Source organism: Ziziphus jujuba, chromosome 9, assembly GCF_031755915.1.
Source record: "Ziziphus jujuba cultivar Dongzao chromosome 9, ASM3175591v1".
NCBI classification, from domain to species: domain Eukaryota; kingdom Viridiplantae; phylum Streptophyta; class Magnoliopsida; order Rosales; family Rhamnaceae; genus Ziziphus; species Ziziphus jujuba.
Genome location: NC_083387.1, coordinates 22,262,626 through 22,285,611, shown reverse-complemented (window position 1 = coordinate 22,285,611; position 22,986 = coordinate 22,262,626). Strand labels below are relative to the sequence as shown.

At 30.5% G+C, this 22,986-nt stretch overlaps 2 protein-coding genes across 5 annotated transcripts; both read left to right on the top strand.

The window, feature by feature from the left end:
• The first annotated feature begins 3,310 nt into the window (after positions 1 to 3,310).
• Positions 3,311 to 8,898, top strand: LOC107427368 (uncharacterized). Of its 2 annotated transcripts, none has more exons than XM_048481389.2 (13): positions 3,311 to 3,716; positions 3,814 to 3,880; positions 4,287 to 4,393; positions 4,589 to 4,657; positions 4,755 to 4,809; positions 5,308 to 5,334; positions 5,446 to 5,600; positions 6,319 to 6,557; positions 7,090 to 7,180; positions 7,597 to 7,725; positions 7,814 to 7,967; positions 8,282 to 8,376; positions 8,473 to 8,898. In XM_048481389.2, the coding sequence occupies exons 1-13, from the start codon at positions 3,351 to 3,353 to the stop codon at positions 8,653 to 8,655; spliced, it is 1,737 nt and encodes a 578-aa protein (XP_048337346.2). In that variant the 5' UTR covers positions 3,311 to 3,350; the 3' UTR covers positions 8,656 to 8,898. The 2 variants fall into 2 exon arrangements, with proteins under 2 accessions (XP_048337346.2, XP_048337345.2); XM_048481388.2 differs by having other exon boundaries at positions 3,312 to 3,716; positions 5,287 to 5,334.
• Positions 8,899 to 17,378: 8,480 nt separating this feature from the next.
• Positions 17,379 to 22,768, top strand: LOC107427381 (V-type proton ATPase subunit B 2). 3 transcript variants are annotated; one of them, XM_048480195.2, is made up of 15 exons: positions 17,379 to 17,514; positions 18,234 to 18,293; positions 18,535 to 18,590; positions 19,102 to 19,200; positions 19,452 to 19,511; positions 19,630 to 19,741; positions 19,825 to 20,033; positions 20,208 to 20,336; positions 20,493 to 20,630; positions 20,907 to 21,057; positions 21,156 to 21,238; positions 21,669 to 21,716; positions 21,835 to 21,888; positions 21,969 to 22,052; positions 22,157 to 22,768. In XM_048480195.2, the coding sequence occupies exons 2-15, from the start codon at positions 18,236 to 18,238 to the stop codon at positions 22,340 to 22,342; spliced, it is 1,467 nt and encodes a 488-aa protein (XP_048336152.1). In that variant the 5' UTR covers positions 17,379 to 17,514; positions 18,234 to 18,235; the 3' UTR covers positions 22,343 to 22,768. The 3 variants fall into 3 exon arrangements, with proteins under 3 accessions (XP_048336152.1, XP_048336151.1, XP_048336153.1); XM_048480194.2 differs by having other exon boundaries at positions 17,431 to 17,514; positions 18,229 to 18,293; XM_048480196.2 differs by lacking the exon at positions 17,379 to 17,514 and adding an exon at positions 17,830 to 18,110.
• Positions 22,769 to 22,986: the final 218 nt, after the last annotated feature.

Genomic DNA, 22,986 nt, shown 5'->3' with positions numbered 1-22,986 from the left:
AAAAAATGTCATTAAAGCAATTTTATGCATAAGTATTCAATTTTTTATACCAATCTAACTTTTTTCTCCTTTTTGAATGGGTGTTGGAACTAACCGTAGAGTAATTAATATATATATTCTTCAAATAAATACATGGTCAAATATAAACAATGACGATTGGAAATGGCGAGGGGACAAATAAGGGGGGCCTTATGTTTTAAGCATTACACACATCACAATGAAGGTATGATTTGGTTGCTTTTTTTTTTGACCAAATAATTTGGTTGCTTAAGCTTAAGGAATCTCTTTATTGAAAAGCTTAAGCAACCAAATTATTTGGTCAAAAAAAAAAAAAAAAAGGAAAAAAAGGGCTTAAGGAATAACAATTAGTAGGCATGCATGTTAGAAATCTATATCTCATAGAAAACATACATCTCATGCTTACCATGAAAAATTTTCAGTGCTTTAAGACTACAGTATTTCTATGAGTTTGTAAATTAAAATGCAATCTCAATATTTCCATTTGGGTACTTTGGAGTACAGTAATTTAATGTGTTTGTGGATGGAAAGTATGATATTGTCATTGTATATTGATGAATTTTTCTGTTAATCATAAACAGACAGATCATATGGTTATTGAACTAGGTTATGTTTGGTTGCAAAATTCATTTGGAATGGAATGGAAAAAAAGGTGAAATAATTATGATGGTGGAATGGATTCAAATTTTTGGTCATTACAATCATGAATCATTAATAAGAATAAATTGTTTAGACAAAAATATCCTTGACATCATATTAGTTTTTTTTTTTTTTTTTAACAATTTTTTTTCCACTTTCTTTCTCCACATTTTTTATATAATTTTAAAAGAGAAAAACCCAATTATTTGATACAGTTAAAGAAATTAAATTAAAAGTATGAGTTCCTTCCCATTATATTAAATATGAAAATAACAATTTATATGTATATGTTTAATTAAAATATGAAAATAAATGTAACCATATATACTTTTGTGTTCTACACTTAGTATTTTCTTTGTCCCACCATACACATGAGCCAGCCATTGTGGTCTCTCGATTGTAAAAGACTGATCAGATCAGATCTTATTGCCTTCAGATAACAACAGAGCTTTTCTGTTTAAGTTTTTGTGTGATAAAATAGTGAAGTCAGTTGAAATTTTAGTCAGTTTTTTGAATTAATTTTTTGTTGCCTTCATTAATTTTGAATTTGTTCTGTTTTATGGTGAAAATCTTACATGCTTCATGATGTGGTGTGAGAAACAGAACAAAGAAAATATGAACGAGAAAAAACTTGGATTGTATTTAATTCTATTTCTTTTATGAAACTACATCAAAATGAGAAAAAAAATATTTTTTTCTATGTTAAAATCTTCAGAGCTCCTTACCGATATTAATACAACACTCATCACCATAAATATCACCCTCAATCATATTCTAAGTGATGAAAAATTTTGCATTTTTCACTAAATTTTGGAAATACAATCTTCTTGATTGCTCTGTTACTCCACATGCTGAATTGCATATACCATTTGCTTTAATTTCCACTTGATTGGTATCTTAAGCTTGGAACTTTTTTTTTTTTGGCCGGGGGGGGGGGGGGTGTGGTTTGTGTACGACAACGAATGAAAGAATTTGTTTAGAGGGATAATTGTGCCAATGTTGCCTTGCAGGAAATCCCCATACCACTTAGCAGACATTATGGGGTATGCAACTGAAATTGTTGTTGCAATCAACGTAGTACAATCCGTTTCTGAGTTGTATTCTACTCCACTCAAAATCTTCGAATATTATCTAATGCTCACACCATTCCTATTTAAAAAAAAAAAAAATGCTACCATAAAATATTTGTTATTGATATATATATATATATATATATATCTAATATATATAGAGATATTTTACGGTGCGAACCGTCCATTTACAGACCGCAATAAAGCAACGCTTTTTGAAAAAAAATATCGATTTTACTGTATATGTGTACATCGTGTACACAGTAAAACCGATATATTTTTTTTCAAAAAATATTATATATGAGATAAAAAAAAAAAACAAATAACATATGCCAATGAGTAAATTGATAAATTTGAAATTTGAATGAAGGTCTTCTAAACTCAAAGGCTTTATTTATTGGAAAATTCACAAAATTGTAAAGATACATCCTTACATGAAAACAATTAAAGAAATAAACTTGGTAAAAACCCAAAAAAAAAAAAGAAAAGAAAAAGAAAAGCAGAACACTATTTTTTTATATTTATTATTATTATTATTATTATTATTATTATTATTTTGATGCACAGAAGGCAAAAAAAGTTTATATTCTGTATGATAAGCAGGCAGAATCCTAGGCCAAGCAATGGAGAATCTGTAATGTTCAACTCCAAGTTCCTTCACAAGCCTTACATCATCCTACAAGATAAACAAAATATTCAATAAATTATTTATTTATATATATATGTATGTAAAAAAACAATTCAAATTCTTATAAAATAAAAAAAAAATCTAAATATGAATAATTGGCTTTATATTCGTACCTTATATCGAATTGATTATTGTAAAAATTTTAAGAGTATTACAACCTTTTAACAATAAAAAATATATTATTTGTTACTGTCAAATAATAATTATAAAACTATAATTTTTTAAATTTTAAATTAATAAAATAATAAAATTAAATATTTTAATTAAAAATAAATAATATAAAATGATGACTGTCGTGTCACCGATGATAATACACAAAACTCTAACAATAAACTATAATGATGTGAATAAATAAGATACATAGCTAGATGAAGATGGATTAATCGTATTTTTTCATATACAAACATTCACCGGAAAAAAATAATAATAATAATAAACATGTTTATACAAACGTACATATATATAGTAATTTTCTTTTTTTCTTTTTTTTTTTTTTGGTGCTGAATAGTAATTTTCTGTTACACATTGTAGTCTGTCACCTTATACATGTTGGGCGTTAGCGCAAAATTATTTGCAGTTGGTTAATAGGATGACATGTAATTGAGTGTGTAGAATAAAATTTTATATGTAATATATATATATATATATATAATATAGTATTTTTATAATACCCATCTGTAACATATTGCATGTTGTTATTCATTAATTTAAAAATAAAGAAAAAATTTTAACAAGCCACTATAAATTATAGTATATATTATTATTGTTATTCATTGAATCACTTTAATATTATTATTATTATTATTATTTTAAAAATATTGTCTTCGTACATGATGCAAAGAAAATCAACAAACTTTTTACCAATTTATATTTTGCGGCAGCAATGAACAAGAAGACAAGCCATAGACGTGCCACCTTCGTGCCCACAAACAGTTATGATCTCCAATACTCAACTGCAGCTGCATGCGCCAAAAAACAAAATAATAATAATAAAATCTTGTGAACATTGTCTACTGGTTCTTCCTTGCTGTCAGAAGTCCTGCAAAGCAAAATCCAAAGTGGCCATTACAGAATTCGGTAGCCGGAATAAAACGATGTCGTTTGCTTGTTGGAGTGTCGCACTGACACTCCCACCCACCACACAGTTCTTCTCCTCTTCCAGATATAGAAGTGGGTTTTGGTGCAGAGCTGAAGGTCTAGCAGACCATGCCAATGGAGGTCCCGTCATCAAGAAGAAGAAGGTTGTCGTTGTTGGCTCTGGCTGGGCTGGTCTTGGTGCAGCTCATCATCTCTGTAAGCAGGTCATATCTATTCTCTCCCTCTTTTTCGCTTCAATGTAAGCTCTATATGCTCTCATTCTTCTCTGGGTTAATATTAGTTTTTGGGAATTCTTCCCAGGGTTTCGATGTCACGGTTCTTGAAGGCGGTGATGATTTTGGTGGCCTGGACGACGTGGGTATCCGTGGTAATTAGGCAAATTCTGCTTCTTTTTTTTTTTTTTTTTTTTTTTTCTTCTTTTGGTTCCCATTTTGTTTTTGGGTTTTGGAAATTGGGTTGTGGTGTGATTACTTTGTTTTGTATTGTATGTGATTTACGAAGGATGTGAAATTGCTATTACCGGTGTTCATGGCTTTAATTTTTTAATTTTTTAATTTTGAGATGCTTAAATTTGGGAGAGGAAATTGAAGAATTCAATCGGATGACTTATCGAACAATTTCTCTTTCCTGCTAGTGTAAAACATTATTATTGTTCGGTATCTTTAAACGTATTATATATTGTATTTATACACACATACACTTACATGTTCTTCAATATAAATGTTTGAAATTTTCAAGTCCTTTCTCAAATTTCTTCATTGTTTTATTTCTAGGTTATGGTTATCCCTACAAGAATATTTTTAGCCTTGTAGATGAGTTGGGTATCAAACCCTTCACGAACTGGACAAAATCTGCACAATATTCTGAAGAAGGATTGCAGGTAGTTTAGAGCTAGGTTTTACTTCTTGCTTAAACAAAGTCTTATAGATTGTGTCAATGCCAATACTTCCTGGTATATATGATTTGTATCAAAAAATTGAGAATACTCATTACACGTTCTTCTTGCTTAACAATCTTATTAAGATCGAGTTGAAAAGACTTCAAAGAGTGTTCACGTAAACAGGATGTTCTGTAGGTTGAGTTTCCAATATTCCAAGACCAGCCTCAATTGCCTGCTCCATTGGGCTCCTTACTTTATACACAAGTATGTGTTACTTTCATGCTTATGTTTCATTTATTGATTAGTCTGCTGAAAAATATTGTCCAACTTGTGTTGATCGCTGTTCTTTACAATTTTGCAGCTTGTTCAGCTCCCATTGGTGGATAAACTAACATTACTTCCTTTAGTGATTGCAGGTATAGTTTCCTCTTATATCTGTAATTTCATAGCCAAATGAAGTCCATTTTACTGAACGGACAGATGTTTAGAAAATTTTATTTTATTTTAATCCTTATTGCATTAATTCTTTGGTCTCCTCCTCCTGAATTGTTGAGAGTATCGCAAATTTTCACCTAAAACTTTAATATGAGCTGCTTGGATTCTCCATTTATCTGCAATAGGACCATTATACTAAAATGAGTTTTACATGTCCACAAGTTGCAATTTATGCAAAAACATGCAATTGCAGTTATTTTGTTTGTTTATGCTAATATTTTTACTGAGGAATTCTAATTTTTTGTATATTATTTCTCGTGGATATCAAATTGTCAGGTACAATTGTGCTGCTTAAATATAATATTCCCAATTCTATAACCAAAACCAAAATTTTATAAGCAATTTATATCTTGTAATTTCCTGTCTCTCATCAACTGATTTTTGCTATCTCCTAACAGCAATTGACTTCGACAACACAGATACAGCTTGGAGAAAGTATGATTCAAGTAAGGATCTCTGTCACAAGTATGGAGTTGCAGCATCAATAGACTAAGTTTCATGTATTATAAACTTGAAGATGAATGTTGAAGTGTCTTATTTAGAGGTTTGACTGGTAGTTACTGCAAGGGAGCTTTTCAAGCAATTTAGCTGCTCGGAGAGGCTTTATAAGAATGTCATTGGCCCATTGCTTCAAGTGGGTCTGTTTGCTCCAGGAGAACAATGTAGTGCTGCTGCAGTTCTGGGAGTGCTAAACTACATCTTTGCTCACCAGGTTTGATGGGCTCGGCTCCTTTCTGAAAAAAAATTAAATTTTGGACCAAGTATAAGAGCTTATTTGGATGGATTTCCAAAACAAGCTGAGCCTGAGTGGTGGTGATAGATCTTGAAGCTTATAATGACAGTTGAAAACTCCAATCGTCTTCTAAATAAAAAGAAAGTACAATGGAACAAGGTGGAAGCCGTGTTTTGAAGAGGGAAGAAAATGTAGGGAAAATGACGTGGAAAGCTTGATTTTTTTTACTAGCATAGGGAAAATTAGAGAAGAAATTTATTATTCTTTATGCATCATCAACTTAAATAAGTATGTTCCCTGCATTAAAATCATTTATAATACTTTATCTTTCTCACAATTACTGATCAAGTATTTATTTAGCCACACAGATTCTCTTAACGTGAAACTCTAGAGGACAAAAAGAGTAATGTTTGCATTATTCCGAAAGAAGGAAATACCTTATTGTCCCTTGACAATCCTATGTTCTGCCCTTAAAAAACTTTAGCAGTGACTAATTTTATAATTTGAGGATTTCACTCAACATTTACAATATCTAGGATTTTACACCTTAAGTTAGGCGTATACCATAATTCTGGAGCAAAATAAGAAGAAATTACAGGAAATTGATTTAAATCTTTGTGTGATGGCTCAATAACATCTTCTCTTCTTTTGTATTCCTCATACTCAAACTATCATTGTCCTCTTCTGGTGGATGCAGAAGGATTTCGATTTGGTTTGGTGTCGTGGGACAGCTAGAGAAGTTATTTTCACACCATGGATGGACTCCCTGAGGGCTAAAGGTTGTAAATTTTTGGAGGGTGGAAGAGTAACGGATTTCTTCATCAACAATGATACTGGAAATGTTTCAGAAGTAATTTCTAATAGGGAAACTCATAATGCTGATGCCGTCATCTTAGCTGTTGGAATATCCACCCTTCAAGATCTTGTTAAGAATAGGTGCGTGTTGATTCAAATGCAACTCTTTTTTCTGTCTAAATATTTAATTGAAATTTATAAAAGATACATTTTTGATTAATGTTGCATTAAGAGTGGGAACCAGTTTATCTCCAAGAATAACACCCAGTTCAGATACTGCTTTTAAGTATGTCAACTTATTATTAAAACATAAAGTACTGCTTTATATAAGAACGTGCATTGAGAAGGGATTTCATAACTGGGGGAATGAGACTACCTTTTCATTTTTCATTTTTTATTTTTATTTTTTTGTCTTTTTCATATTGAAAAAATAAAGTAATAACAATGAGAGGTGTTGAGCTTTTTATCATCCTGGTGTCGAGCTATTTTTCTGCAGGACCCCCCCTACAGCATTGTCACTGCAGTAGAATGTCATGTTCTTATTAAAACATAAAGGAGCACATTAGCTTTAGCTAACCGTGTCAAGTTATTATTAAAACATAAACGAGCACATTAGTTTTAGTTAACCCTGTTCTTGCCATTCTCTTTTAACTGGCAGTTGAGTTCTCTACAGTGCAGTACTATCTACAAGAGAGGAGTTTCTCAAGGTTTTGAACTTGGGTAGCATTGATGTACTAACTATCAAACTTTGGCTCGATAGGCAGGTGAGGATAGAGAAAGTCTCCCTTAAAATAATTGCTTTATCTGTCTATCTATGGTTTCTCCTTATTGTACATTTAGAGATTTTACCAAATTCTTATGAGCCATTCCATGATAATAAGTATTGGATAGGCAAATAAGAAACAATCATCTTCTTGAAATACTTCCTAATAGTAAACATAATAGGAAAATTAAGAGGTCAGATAGGCTTGATTTGTAAAGGATATTTGTGCAAGCTAACCAAATTCAACTGTTTATATTTATTATAGAGGATATTATTATCTTTCAGTTCATAGTATGAGTTGAAACAACTTCGCTGTGTAGAATTTATGCCATATTTACTTAAGTAACAGTTGAAGCTTCTTTGGAACTCATTATCTATATATTTTTTCCTGTTATTGAAATGCTTCCTATCAACCAGGTTAACATTCCAACTGCTAGCAATGCTTGCTCAGGATTTGACGATTCATTTGGATGGACTTTCTTCCATTTGAATGCAATTCATGATGAGTATAAAGATAATCCAGTTACAGTATTACAGGCTGATTTTGTGAGTTGTCAACCTCACTTCTAAATGCAAGTATTAATAAATTAATATACTAATATCTTATCTTTGTCCCAACATCTTGTATGGGCAGTATCATGCCAGCGAGTTTTTGCCACAGAATGACGAGCAATTAGTCACAAAGGTGATATGTTACCTTACAAAGTGTATCAAGGACTTCGAGAATGCTGTTGTGATGGATAGGGAGATTAAAAAATATCCAAAATCCTTGACTCACTTCTTTCCAGGTATGCATTTTAATAATGACAAAAGGAATCTAGATTTTTTGTTAAACCATGATCCGTATTAACTTCTATAGGACTATTTTTTGGGTGCCAAGGCTTTGATTTAGCACGAGATGAGCAAATATGTAGTATTTTTCTGATGGAAGTGGATGTGAAAGCTAATTTTGTATTTTCAGATGTATATATCTTAATATAACTGACTAAATACATTACTCACTCAGGAAAGACCAATTTATTTTCTGGTAGTTTCCTACTCTTTCGCAATATAATTTTTCAGTATGATAATTAAAGATCCATTTTTCTTCTCGTGTTCATAGGTTCGTATAAGAACATGGTACGTGGATCAACATCATTTCCAAACTTATTCATGGCTGGAGACTGGATCATAAACCGACATGGTTCATGGTCACAGGTAAAAATCGAACGAACAGTTTTTTCCATTTTATTTATATATATAAGTTCAATACAGACAAACTAAAGATCAGTTCTAATGAATTTCCTTGAACAGGAAAAATCATATATCACAGGACTTGAAGCTGCCAACCGGGTGGTCGACTATCTTGAACAAGGAAGCTTTGCTAAAATAATACCTGTTGAGGGAGATGAACCTCACATCCAAACACTTCGCAGCCTCAACAGAAGCTTTAATGAGCTTAGAGCTCAACTTCCGTTGTCTGATTATTTCCTTTAGTCCCTTTATGCCATAATTGGAACTCACAATTCAACAGAGCAAAAGAAAAAGAAATGTAGAAGGATTTCAAGATTCCATAATTTAATTAAAGGTTAAAAAAAAAGAAAAAAAGAAAGAAAGAAAGGAACATACAACAGAAATGATAAAGAAAATATGTATATTCTAGAAATCGTTTCACTTTTCGTGAATAGTGAAGAAACAAACGGCATGGAATTTCTTATTTAACTCAACAAAAATTTAAGACTTCAGTGAGAAAAACAAACAGGCTCTTATTACTTACTCTTAAACAGATTATAAACTTCAAACATAGTGTTAGTGAATTTTTCTGTTTGATGTTTGAAAACATTTGGGTTATGGTTATTTGGAGCTTGTGTTTGGAACTTCAAAGCTGTGGATCTATCATATTTTTCTCTCTCGCCCTAGGAAAGCATCAAAATTAACCTATTTACCTCGTTATCACGGGAAAATGAACAATCAAGAATATATTTCTCGATGAACTATTAAGAAGGATTTCTTATTTTATTTTATTTTTTTTCCATGTTTGATATGTCATTTTTTTTTTAGGGGGTGAAGTCATGTTTGATATGCCATGAAGGAAAGAAAGTAGGCATACTCTTCCTTATTGATATTAGGGTGTCAAAGTCAAAAAATAATAATAATAGTAATAAGAAGTTTTCTATGCAAAATTATTATTTTTACCGAATAAGTTTATCGATATCACATGTAAAAGCGAATAATAATAATAATAATAAAAAGTTTTCCTTTTCAATGCAAACTTATTACTTAGGTGTTTAAAAAAATGATGTTATTGATTTGACTCGAGTAGTCTACGATGTAAAGGAAATTGTATTGATTTATTTTTAATAGTGCTATTTTAATAAAATATTTATTTCAATAATATTTAATTAATTTATTTTTTATATATATTTAAGTTATATAAATATGTAAATTAATAATATTTTGATATATATTATTTAGTAAATAAATTCAGTTAATATTTTGATTCTGTAGTATTATTAAAAAAAAATTATTTATCAAATGATGTGATAAATAATATAATGCTTTTGTATTGATGAAAAATTTAATAGCTTCCTACGTTTTATATTTATTATTTATTCTTATAGTTTTAGGTATACAATAGTTTCTAGCTGGTGGGATTTGGCACAGGTTATTGGTTATTTAGTTGTTATTTTTTTTTATATTAGTTAGAATGGAGGACCTTGTTGGGAGTTGGAGTTTATTTTGCTCATTTGTGGAGATGTTTTTGGATATCATTTATCAATGATATTATGGAGGATTTTTATATTTTCATATTATAAATTTTATTAAGTGTTATAAGTATGACAATTATCACAATCTAAGTATATAGACTAGAGGTGTGACATTGTAATTTTGTAAGATTTAATATTCAATTTCCATAACAACTAGGTGGACAAGATAACCCAAGCCCTAGCAACCAGGTGGAAGAGAGGTTGAAAAATCAGTCGAAGAAGTCATGATATGGTGGTGATGGCTCCTTGCTCCCACCTTTGCCATCATTGCCATCCTCATCTTCATCTACATTTTTCTCGTAAATCTTTCACAATGCCATGGCCACATTAAAAGCCTGGGTCCCATGTTTGGCATATTTTGTCTCCTTCAATTTTGCTATATAATTCTTTTTTTATCATTCATTTTTCCTTGTTATCCTCTCTCTATACTCATTCTTTTCGGCATCCAATTTGCTGATACGATCAGTCTCACTGGCAATAGATTTGTCAGTTGATCATTTTAACTCACTCTAAGTCTGATTACTCATGTTGCCTCAATATTTTTCTGTATCAATGGATTTAAGCTACCATCAACAGATTTAAGCAAAGGGCATTCTTATATTGAAATAGGCATGGCAATTTATGTTAGTGGGTCGTATTTGGATCAATCCGTTTATTAATCATATCGAAATTACTCAACTCAAACATGTGCCATTTATTAATTGTGTAAAAAACCCTTAACTTGAACATGGCCTATTTAATGAGCAAGTAACCTAATATGATCCATGTAAATAATTTATTAAATGGGTCAAGTTTTATCACCACAACCCGTTTATATGAAATTGATCCTGTTTACATAAAATTTACCATTTATATGGAATTGATTTATTTACACGAATTGACTCATTTACACATAATTTACTCCATTAAGTAAATTAGCTTGTTTAAAATAATTTAGTCATTAGTTAATCCTAAATTAGAATATATATGTAAAACTATATAAGTATGGTTATAAATTTAAACTACTACAATATATTATATGGTAATGTAACAATCTCATATAATTATTAAATATATATATATATATATATTAAACCTAATACTACTTCTCTAAAAATAATATAAAAAGAACTTTATTAATATTTTGAATCTCCTACATCTCCAATATTCTTAGACATATTAATTTTTATTTTTTCACTACCCATAAATCCATACATGTATTAAATATATTATACTTAAGTAAATAAATATTATTTTAATAATTTTTTATTCTTTGCTTTTTAATTAAATAAATGAAAATTGATAATATGACTTTAAATAGCTTTGTAATCTAGTAATAAAAAAGTATTAGTTAAAAATTTACTAATGATGAATTTAATATATTAAAGTTATAATTTAAACGGATATAGTCGTGTTGGGTTGAGTTGAAACGTTAATTGATACGTTTAGTTAAACAAGTTAATTTCAGGTTAAACTGGTTAATCCAAAATTGATACGTTTAATTATCATGTTAAACAGATTGATCCGAATTAGTTCTGAACACATTTATAAAAAATCCAAATCCACTAATTTCGTATCGTTTTTTAGTCGTATTATCATGTCATGACCTATATTGACACCTTTAGTTGAAATCATGTAAAAAAGTATAGATAGAGAGAGAATGAGATTGCTTGTTTGTTCTAAATGAGTAGATTGTCAGAATCCTTCCAGAGTTATTTATTGTAACCCTATGAGAGCCCTAACTAGGGAAAATCACACCGAAATTTCTATAGAAAATCCGATAACATTTCCCTTGTAAAATTTACTTTCCTAAATATTCCTTGTACAAAAAACTTACTCCAAAAATATACATCTTTCTTATTTTTTCCCACCTTACATCAAGTTTCCAAAATTTGCAAGATTTCGATAATAATAGCATGAGAATATCAATATAATGAATAATAATTTATAAGTACCTTTTTATATGTCAGGACCTTCCTAGAGTTTCCTACTTGATCCTGAGGATGGCCCAATGCTCCTCAATTTCTAACTCAGCATAGAAAATATATATTTCTATAAACTCATGGTCTCTCATACCTCTCACTTACTACAATCTTACAATTTTACAACACTTCATGAATATATCAATACACAAATATAAAAAAGAAGATGATGATGATGATGATGATAATCAAAATAATAACAATAAAGAAAGGCAACCTGGATCCCAAACCTTAAATCATACAATTTACTTTTTAACCACCTATATCACATTTTTTTATGATCTAGTTGTTGGTGCTTAGTAAGCATTTAAGTGTTATATTATGATATGTTTTCAGATGTTGAGATGAATCATATTAAGGTACTTTCCTAGTGATTTATGGTTTTTTTTACCTGTGGGTTTAAACATGTTGTTTCATGTGAGAGGACCTCTTAATGACCATAGTAGAAGTATGACTAATACCTTTGAGTATAAGTGTTTGTTTTTATTGAAATCAATTTTTTCTCACTTGCTACATGGCTCACATGCATTCACTTGATATGGACCATCGACAGGTAAAATTATGTTATGCCATATCCTACTAAGTAATTAATAATTAGAGTTATTTCTTTTTAAATCACACATATTTTATATGAAATTTTTTTTTATGTGTTTTAAGAATATTTTTTTGGATATTAATTATGTAGTCATTTTTAGTATTCCATATTTATCAAAAACTCAGTAGTTTGCTTAGTTTTATACTCAGTATTTATTGTTATAGTTTCAGGTATATCATAGTTTTAAGATAGTTAGATTTGGCATAGGTTATCGGTATTTTAATTGTTATCACTTTTATATTGGTTAGTATGGAAAACCTTGTTGACTTTATTTTATTCATATTGTTAAGATATTTTAGATATTATTTATTAATAATGTTATGGAGAATTTTATATTTCTACATTATAAATTCTTTTAAGTGCTATAAGTATGACAATTATCACATTTTTAGTATATAGACTTGAGTGTGACATTGTAACTTTGCAAGACTTAATATTCAATTTTCCATAATCCATAAATTTTTTAATCTTGTCCATATTATTCTAAAATTCTAAATGGAAACAAAAAAATCAACACAAACATTAAAACCATATACCTATAAAAAAAAAATGAAAACAGAAAGAAAATAATCAGGTGGACAAGATAATCCAAGCCTTAACAACCAGGTAGAAGAGAGGCTGAAAAGTCAGCCGAAGAAGTCATGTTACAATGGTGGTGGCTCCTCTCTCCCACCTTTGCCATCCTCGTCTTCATCTACATTTCCCTCCTAGATCTTCCACAATATCATGGCCATGTTAAAAGCTAGAGTCTCATGTTTGGCATATTTCCTCTCCCTCTTCATTTTTGCTATATACTATTTCTTTTTTATCATTTCCTCTTTTCTTCTTATCCTCTCTTCATACTCATTCTTTTTGGTACCTGATTTGCTGGTGTGATCAATCTCATTGGCAATTGATTTGCCAGTGGATAATTTTGAGTCACTTTAAGTCTAATTACTTATATTGGCTCTGTATTTTTCTCTATAAATGGATTTAAGCTACTCTTGATAGATTTGAGCAAAGTGCATTTAATATATACACCATACTCGTAAAAATAGAGTCTCTTTGCCATAGAGTGAAAGAGAGATTGTGAGGTTGAAATAGGGGTGGCAATTCGTATTGGCGGGTTGTGTTTGAGTGAACCCATTTATTAATCGTGTCAAAATTGCTTAATTAATACATGACCCATTTATTAACCATATCAAAAACCCTCAACCCGAACGTAACCCTTTTAATGAACAAGTAACTTAATATGACTAATATAAGCCGTTTATTAAATTGGTCAATTTGGATCAACACGACCCGTTTATATGAAATTGACTCATATACACAAAATTATCCGTTTATATGAAATTGATTCATTTACACAAAATTGACTCATTTATATACAATTACCTTTAGTAATTGTGTTAAATGGATTTATCTAAATTTGATATAAACCCATTTATTGAGATAAGTCATGTTTGATATGCCATGAAGGAAAGAAAGTAGGAATAGTCTTCCTTATTGACATTAGGGAGTCAAAGTGAAAAAATAATAATAATAGAAATAAAAAGCTTTCCTTTTCAATGCAAAATTATTATTTTTACCGAATAAGTTTATCAATGTCACAAGTAAAAGTGAAAAATAATAATAATAATAATAATAAGCTTTCCTTTTCAATACAAAATTATTAGGTGTTTGAAAAAATGATTTTATTGATATGATTCGAGTAGTCTAGGATGTAAAGGAAAATGTACTTTGTCCATTGATTTATTTTTAGTGTATTTTTAATAAAATATTTAATCCAATAATTTTTAATTATTTAATTTATTTAAAAAATTATTTTTATATATATTTAAGTTATATGAATATATTAATTAATACTGTTTTAACATATATTATTTGATAAATAAATTCAATTAGTATTTTGATATTGTAGCATTATTAAAACAATTTATTTGTCAAATGATATGATAAATAATACAATAATATTTAATTGTATTTTAATTAATTAATTAATTTATTTAGTAATTCACTTTTTCATATGTAGATTATAAGAATATATCAATAAATAATATTTTAATACATGTTATTTAGTAAATATTTTTTTGATATTTTATAGTATTACTATAATAGATATTAAAATATTTATTAAATTTATTTACCAAATGATATGTATTAAAATATTATTAGTGGTCATATTCATATAATTTAAATGAATATATATATATATATATATATATATATATATATATATATAAATGAACTTTAAATGGATAAGTAAATAAAAAATAATAATAATTAAATATTACTATATCATTTGATAAATAATATTGATAAATCAGCATTATTGTTATTTTACTTTTATTCTTTAAGTTCGATAATTCTATATGTATCAAAATGCTTATTCAATTTATTTACCAAATGACATATATAATCTAAATATAAAAAAATGAATCCTTAAATGAATAAGTAAAAATAAAAAAGTAAACTAATTAAATATTATTATATTATTTACCACATCATTTGATAAATTAATTTAATGAATATTTTGATAAATTTAACATTTTTCATTTAAGTTTTGAAAGGATTACTTTTTATGGGTTTCGAATGATTTCATTCTTCTACTATATTCTCCTTCCCATTATTATTATTATTATTTTTATCCTTCCTACCATTAACTATGATGTAAATTACGAGAGAAAATGCTCCGACTAACATTTTTCTTTTTGGCTTTTTGTGAAAAAATGCTCTTACTAACATAGCACAAAGAAATTGAGTGATAAAGACCCGAATGAAAAACAGAAAAGAAAAGAAAATGAAGGAACCACAAACATCACAAATTGAGTTACTAAAGTTGAATAATATTGGTTACTATAAAACAATACCACATCATTTTTTTAATATTAAAGTGAGATTATTCGAATTTGAATGAATTTGGATTATTATTGGAAGAAACTTCCATTGTATAATTGGGTGGTCAAAAAAAATTATAACACAAAAAAATATAATACACGGATTTCCAAAAGGAGCAGTTTAGTGAGAAAAACTACTTTTCTTATTTATTGATACAAAACCACGCACTTTTAGATTTTAAATTATGATTTTTCTAATTTTCATCATTGGATAGTGTGATTTAGAATCATGTAAATATGGATAAACTATTTTAGAAAAGAGATAGTCATAGCACTAGCAACTCTATTTCTAACTTGTCCCTCCAAGAAAGTAGAAATTTTGGATATCATTTCCAATATTCAGTTTTAAAAAAATTCATAGTTAAAAAAAAAAGAAAAAAAAAATCTTAAGTATGTCACCTATACTTTAAAATGTTATGTAGAATTAAAAAGAAAAAGAAAAAAGAAAACCTATATTTGAAAATGTTAAAAAAAATATTTTCCAAAAAAAAAAAAATAATCTTCAAATTAATGTTTTCTAAAAATAAATGTAAAACATTTATACATGAATCCTGTACCGATACTATAATGTCCAGAAAGAAAAAGAAACACCAATACTCTCTCTATTTTGTTTTAAAATAGAAATTGGAGGGCACTGTCCCATTGGGACAAGTCAAAAGGCAATGATCGTATGGATGAAAACCACCAAATCTTAAGTTTATCCAGTAGTTGGAAGTTGGTTTCCATCCAGCTTCACCTCTCCTTTCATGCCTTTTTTTGAACTTTTTTAACTTTTGGTGTTTAAATCCTTCCTACCTAATTTATCAAAAAGAAAAAAAAACGAAGAAGAAGAAGAAGAAGAAGATGTTAAAGGACATTCAATTATTTTAAATTAAGCTCAATTATATTACACTACACATAAAACTAATGGAAATATCACTAAACTTTGAATACCAAATAATGTACAATAATTTTATTAGATTCATTTTTTATTAATTTGGAATATAGATTCTGTTAACCACTAGTATCATAGCACATCATTTTGTGGAAAAATCTAATTCATTCTTACGTGTTGAACAAGTAACTAATTTATTATTGTTCACTCTATTTTATTTTAAAATTCTCCTTGTTTCAAATAATTTTTTTTCTTTTAAAAAGGGCCAATTACACTTACCCTAAATTAAACTAAGTCTTATATTGCCCTTTTGAAGTATAGTTTTATGTTACTTTAGTTCATTTTATGCTGAGTTTTACGAAATTGAGCATACATGATAAATAATTAAAAAAAAAACTATTTTATTTTTTATTCATTTTGTCAAATTATTTAGAGAAAATCGCTTGACTAGTGCACTTTAATGAGGAAAACCATAGAGCAACTACAATTTGACAAACTTTTTTTTTCCCCCCTATTTTGGGAGGCAAAATGCAAAAACTGTAATAATTGAGATGAATCCAAAAATTATAATGCTTTCCATCATGATTTTTTTTCTTCTTCTTTTTTCTTGTTTTAGTAAATTCCAACTAGAACATTTGATTTTTCACTCTCTCTCTATCTCTCTCTCTCTCTCTCACATTCGAACAAACAACGAAAGATCACTAGGTGGGCCCAACCCAAGTAAAAGCGGAGAAGGTGCACAAATGCCCCCCAATGAATTTCAGTCGTCAGATCAGCTCAAGCTCCGGCTGACCAATCCATACGTGCTCTCATCTCCACCAATGAAAGCGAATGAACTGGCTTTTATCCTCCACATTCCATACCATTTTACAATACCTGAGCTTGCTTTTTCCTTCCAATCACCAACCGACATGCCACCACTCGTACTTTGCCGCTACCAACCACATCGTACCAAATATACGCGGTTCCCACAACGGAAATTAATACATGATTACACAAACGGCTCCTAATTACCAAATTTGATAATTACCACCAAAAAATAATTTCCATCGAATTATAAAAAAATAAAAACAAATAAATTTATAATTATTTGTCAGCATAATAATAAATATTTATTCTATTTTTATTTTTTATTTTTTATTTTTTTATTTTTTATTTTATAGTGTATGAGATCTCGGTTTATTATTGTTATTCTAATTTCGTACTCTCTGCCCAGTCTCTTTCTCTCTCTCTCTCTCTCTCTCTCTCTCTTTGTCTCGCTTCGCTTCAGATCGAAAAGAAGGTATGCTTTTTCAGATCGATTCGCAATTGTATGCTACTTAATTACTATTTTTTCTTATTCAATTTTCGATTTTCTAATCGCTAAACACTCTAATTTTTATCAAATCGAGAGCCTCCGTCTGTCCCCTTGTGCTATTCTGATTGTTGATCTAAAGTCTGTATTTTTGGCTAATTGAACTTCAATTTTGTTGGTTTTTGGGATTTTCACTGCTTTTTATTGTTAATTTTTCTTTTTTTTTAAAAAAAAATTTGAGTTTTTAATTTGGTGGGCTATGTGTGGTTGCTGGGATAATGAAGGAAAACAACGAACTTCAATAATATGAAATAATCAATTTTTATTTTTATTTTTATTTTTTGTTGTTGTTGTTTTTTGGTTCATACTTGTATACTTGCGGAGCCTCCATTTAGTGTTTGGATGAGTTGGTTAGTCACTAGCATGTCCATTTTTCAATCAGAGGGCGGCTTATTGATTTTTGAAACTTTGGATTATTTTTACTGAAAGTATAGCTTTTCATGGTTGTGTTTCGATAGATAACTCAAATTCATTAGGGGTGTGCTGTGATCTATATCATCGCTGAAGTTGGACTACTTTGGATTGTATGTTTTGGAATGCTTCGGAACTGGTTCCGGAATTACTATTTTCTGTTTATGCTTTTTCATGGGATGGGATTGTTGGGTTTATACTAATGTAATTTTCTCGTGTTTATGTTTGAAGCACAGAAATGGGTGTTTCTCAAAACAACCATGATTTGGGGGATGGAACTGTGGAGATCGGCATGGGTAATGGGATATTGTTTTCTCTTATTTACTTTTATATTTCTTATGGGCTATGTTATGTGGTGATTCTGCTAGTGAGATGATATAGGAGAGTGTATTTTGGGTCATCAATTCTAATAATTTTTTATATAAACTTTTTGTGGATTATGTCAGACGTTGAAACAAAAATATATTGGTACCATGTTGAATTCAATTTAGTTAGTTGATCAATTTTGTCAATTTGATTTCTTCTCTTACCTTGCAGAGTATCGAACTGTATCTGGAGTTGCTGGACCATTGGTTATCCTTGATAAAGTTAAGGTAGGCAAATCTATGCTCTCTCCCTCACACAAGCATTCATACACCCATTTTACCATACTTACACTATGTTTAGAAGAGGGAAGGAAAATATGAAGAATGAAAGGATAAATGTAATTGGAAGAAAGAAATAGCTGATGGAGAGTCTGATCCCTTGTTATGTTTGGTAGGAAGGCAGGAAAAGATGAATAAATGACCATAGAAAAACATGATTTTTCAATCATATCATCATATTTACTCATTGCAATAAGAGCACAAGTTTTATTCTTGTTATTTATTTATTTTTTTTCCTTAAAGGAAAATAATTAATTCAATTCTATTTTATCTCAAATCTCACTAAATTTTGTGGGAGTTTTCCTCTCTATGCCCCAAGCCCATCTACCAAGCGGCTATCTCTACATCTTGTTCCCCTTATAGGCATCCTTTAGACTAAACAGACTTTCATAAGTTTTGTTTTATCATTTTGGATATTCCCCTTTCAAGGAGTAACAATTCCTTCTCTATAATGTTTCAGGGACCTACGTATCAGGAGATTGTTAATATCCGTTTGGGAGATGGCACTACTCGACGTGGTCAGGTTCTAGAAGTTGATGGGGAGAGAGCTGTTGTTCAGGTAATATACACTCTTTTATGTTTTCACAAATTTGGCCAATTGGACATTCTTTTCGTGAACCTATGAGCATTAGCTTTGAAGAACAATTAATTTTTAGGAAATATTTTTGCTCAACCTGTTGTGGATGTTACTTGCCCTTAATTAACTTTAGTTGAACTATCTCAGTATCAACTGATTTTGTAGGGTATTGTTGAATGTCAACGTGCTTTTATATCTTTATCCTTCAATTAACTGATATATTTTCTGTCTAGGTTTTCGAAGGAACGTCTGGAATCGACAACAAGTTTACTACCGTGCAATTTACAGGAGAGGTATAAAATCCTTTTTTGTATTCTTTCCCATTGTATTACTAAATAAATACTGATTTACCCTGTCTATGACATTTTTGAAGAAAGTTCTTATCCCCTTTGCTCTTGTCATGTTTTGCAGGTTTTGAAAACTCCCGTCTCTTCGGACATGCTTGGACGTATTTTTAATGGTTCTGGAAAACCCATTGATAATGGCCCCCCTATTTTACCTGAGGCTTACTTGGATATATCTGGTGAGTTTTTAGGGTTAATGTTACTACACAAACATACTCAATTCTATATGCTATTCCTTCAATTTATGAATTTTCATTCCCAGGGAGTTCTATCAACCCTAGTGAGAGAACATATCCTGAAGAGATGATACAGACAGGGATATCTACGATTGATGTCATGAATTCGATTGCTAGAGGACAAAAGATCCCACTTTTTTCTGCTGCTGGTCTTCCCCATAATGAGATTGCTGCTCAGATATGTCGTCAAGCTGGTTTGGTCAAGCGACTGAAGCAAACTGATAATCTTCTTGAGGTATAGATGGTGGTTAATATTAGTAGGCCTTTTTGGATTTTTTATTTTTATTTTTTGCTAGGACAAGGGCTTTTAGGATTAGACATTAAATTTATATGATTTTTACACTACAATTATTGTCTTCTTGTTGATGTATTTTCCATTGAGTCATATTATTACTCTCTGGATTGACAGGGTGGGGAAGAAGACAACTTTGCTATTGTGTTCGCAGCCATGGGTGTAAATATGGAGACTGCACAATTTTTCAAACGTGATTTTGAGGAAAATGGCTCAATGGAGAGAGTGACCCTCTTTCTAAATTTGGTAATGTTTGAAACCAACTTGTGAAGCTGTTTCTGATATTGATATGTTTCTTCCCAAAAATGGTTTTTCATTGTGCATCCGGGATTATGTTTTTATCTCGTAGGTTGTGTAAATGCTATTGTTCTAAACCATTTTCTTTGTCATGCTCTCCTACAGGCAAATGATCCTACAATTGAACGTATTATCACTCCACGTATTGCACTTACAACTGCTGAATATTTGGCATACGAGTGCGGAAAGCATGTCCTTGTCATCCTTACTGATATGAGTTCTTATGCTGATGCTCTTCGTGAGGTAATGTGATCATTTTGTTCCTTTAATGTTGGTGTGAACTCCGTCATCAGAAACGAAAATGCATATGAATTTGCTAGTTCAGCTTCTTATTTTAATATTGACTTGCTAGTAGATATCAAAGATATTTGCTGAAATCTCATAGGGTGCAAATTCTATATGGAATCAAAATGTTGCTTTGTCTTTTTCCTTTTGTATCTTTCCCATAATGTCTGTATTGTGTACAAGATTTCATTTACTGTTTTAGACAATTTGTGTGACCATTGATTTCTACTGTAGGTATCTGCTGCTAGAGAAGAAGTACCTGGAAGGCGTGGGTATCCTGGGTATATGTATACTGATCTTGCAACAATCTACGAGCGTGCAGGACGAATTGAGGGGCGAAAAGGCTCCATCACACAAATCCCAATTTTGACTATGCCAAATGATGGTAACTGACTTGTGTACCTAGAATACCATCTCACAAATTATTAGTTGTTGCTTTAGTGCCTATGCATTGCCTGAGTGTTTATTTTTATGTTTCTCCAGATATTACACATCCGACTCCTGACCTTACTGGATATATTACTGAGGGACAGATATATATTGACAGGCAACTCTACAACAGACAGGTAACTTCATTAGAAAGCTATAAGGTTTTTAAATTTTAAATTTTTATATTCCACTTTAGTGAAAATGATTGTAAAATAGACTTAGATGTCAACTAAAGCTTGCTAGCTTGGGCACCTTACCATTTCCATGTGCCTTAATGATTGATGTGCAAGCCAAATTTCAACATTAATGTCCTAACCTCTGAAAGTGTCCCGATGCATTGGCCTGTAAAAGAAGAACCATGGTTTTTTCTACGCAAGGAAGCTTGTGTGTTTTTTATATTTAAATATCCAACCCCTTTCTCTCATGCCATTCTCCGGTGAATAAGATGTATCAGGAATCGAGTATGTATGTTTGGAAAGCCAGGCTTTTGCATTAGAAGACCTGATATTTGGTATGGGAATGGTAATGAGCTTTTGAAGTAATTATTGATTTCTATGTATTGAGCAGATATACCCTCCAATCAATGTCCTCCCATCCCTGTCTCGACTGATGAAGGTAAAGATAATTTTCAATCTTTTTTTTTTGAATCCACCATATTGAGAGGGTCTTTCGTTCTATCCTCTAAAAGGAGGTAGAAGTACGAATATAGATTAATATCTGGAAACTATTGCAGAGTGCTATCGGTGAGGGGATGACCCGTAGGGATCATTCTGATGTATCCAACCAGGTATGTTTGTCTGTGGTAGTATGAATTTTAAGAGCTCTTTATCTCCAGTTAAAACCATCTAATTTTTCCATGCATTTCAGCTATATGCAAATTATGCAATTGGGAAGGATGTTCAGGCAATGAAAGCTGTGGTCGGAGAAGAAGCACTTTCTTCTGAGGACTTGGTCTGTTTTATTTTCCCTCTATCGTTTTGTTTTTCATTTTTGTTATTAAGTAGAAACGATGTCAGGATATTAATTAAACAACATTTGTTCTTAATGAAATACAGCTATATCTGGAGTTCTTGGACAAATTCGAGAGGAAGTTTGTGGCACAAGGAGCCTATGATACACGTAATATTTTCCAGTCACTTGATTTAGCTTGGACACTGCTTCGCATCTTCCCCCGTGAGCTTCTCCACCGTATACCTGCAAAGACCCTTGACCAGTACTACAGCCGGGATGCAACTAATTAATGGTGGAAAATCATACTTGTGTCCTATTAAGCTACTTATTAGCAGCACATGAGCTCTGTAATTTGTTTATTCATTTGCGTTTCGTTGGTAGATTGCATCTTCTTCTGTCCGGTATGAGTAATAAGGCTATTGTCCACTTGAGTCCCCCAAAGCTTTTGGACTAGTATAAAGTGAGACCAAGATTCTTTCAGTGAGGACATTTAGATGTTGTAATTTCTGTACTCTCTATTTTAATTTATTAGTCTGTGCCACCTAGCTGTGGTTTGGTATGGCCTTGACTCTTTGGGTGAAGTTTTCCGCAACAATTAGGGCTTCTAGGATTTGTAAAGCCCATGCCATATATGCTGCTTTTTAGTCTCATCTTTGTAATTTGACATTTTTGTTTTTTCGTTTTGTGAAGGAATACAGTTATGCTTGAAGTCTGTACTCTGCTGCCTCGTTGTATGCTAGTGAATGTTTTAGGAGGGTTTCTAATTTTTAAGAAGATGGTTAAAGTGACATTATAACGGTGAAATATGATAATCCTTCAGCAATAATATGATAATCCTTGAGCAATTTTGAGCGAGGTCATTAAGTCTTAGACCTTGCCTATATGAATGAATGAAAGAATTTGATACTGGGAAAACCAGTTTGTAAATGTATGT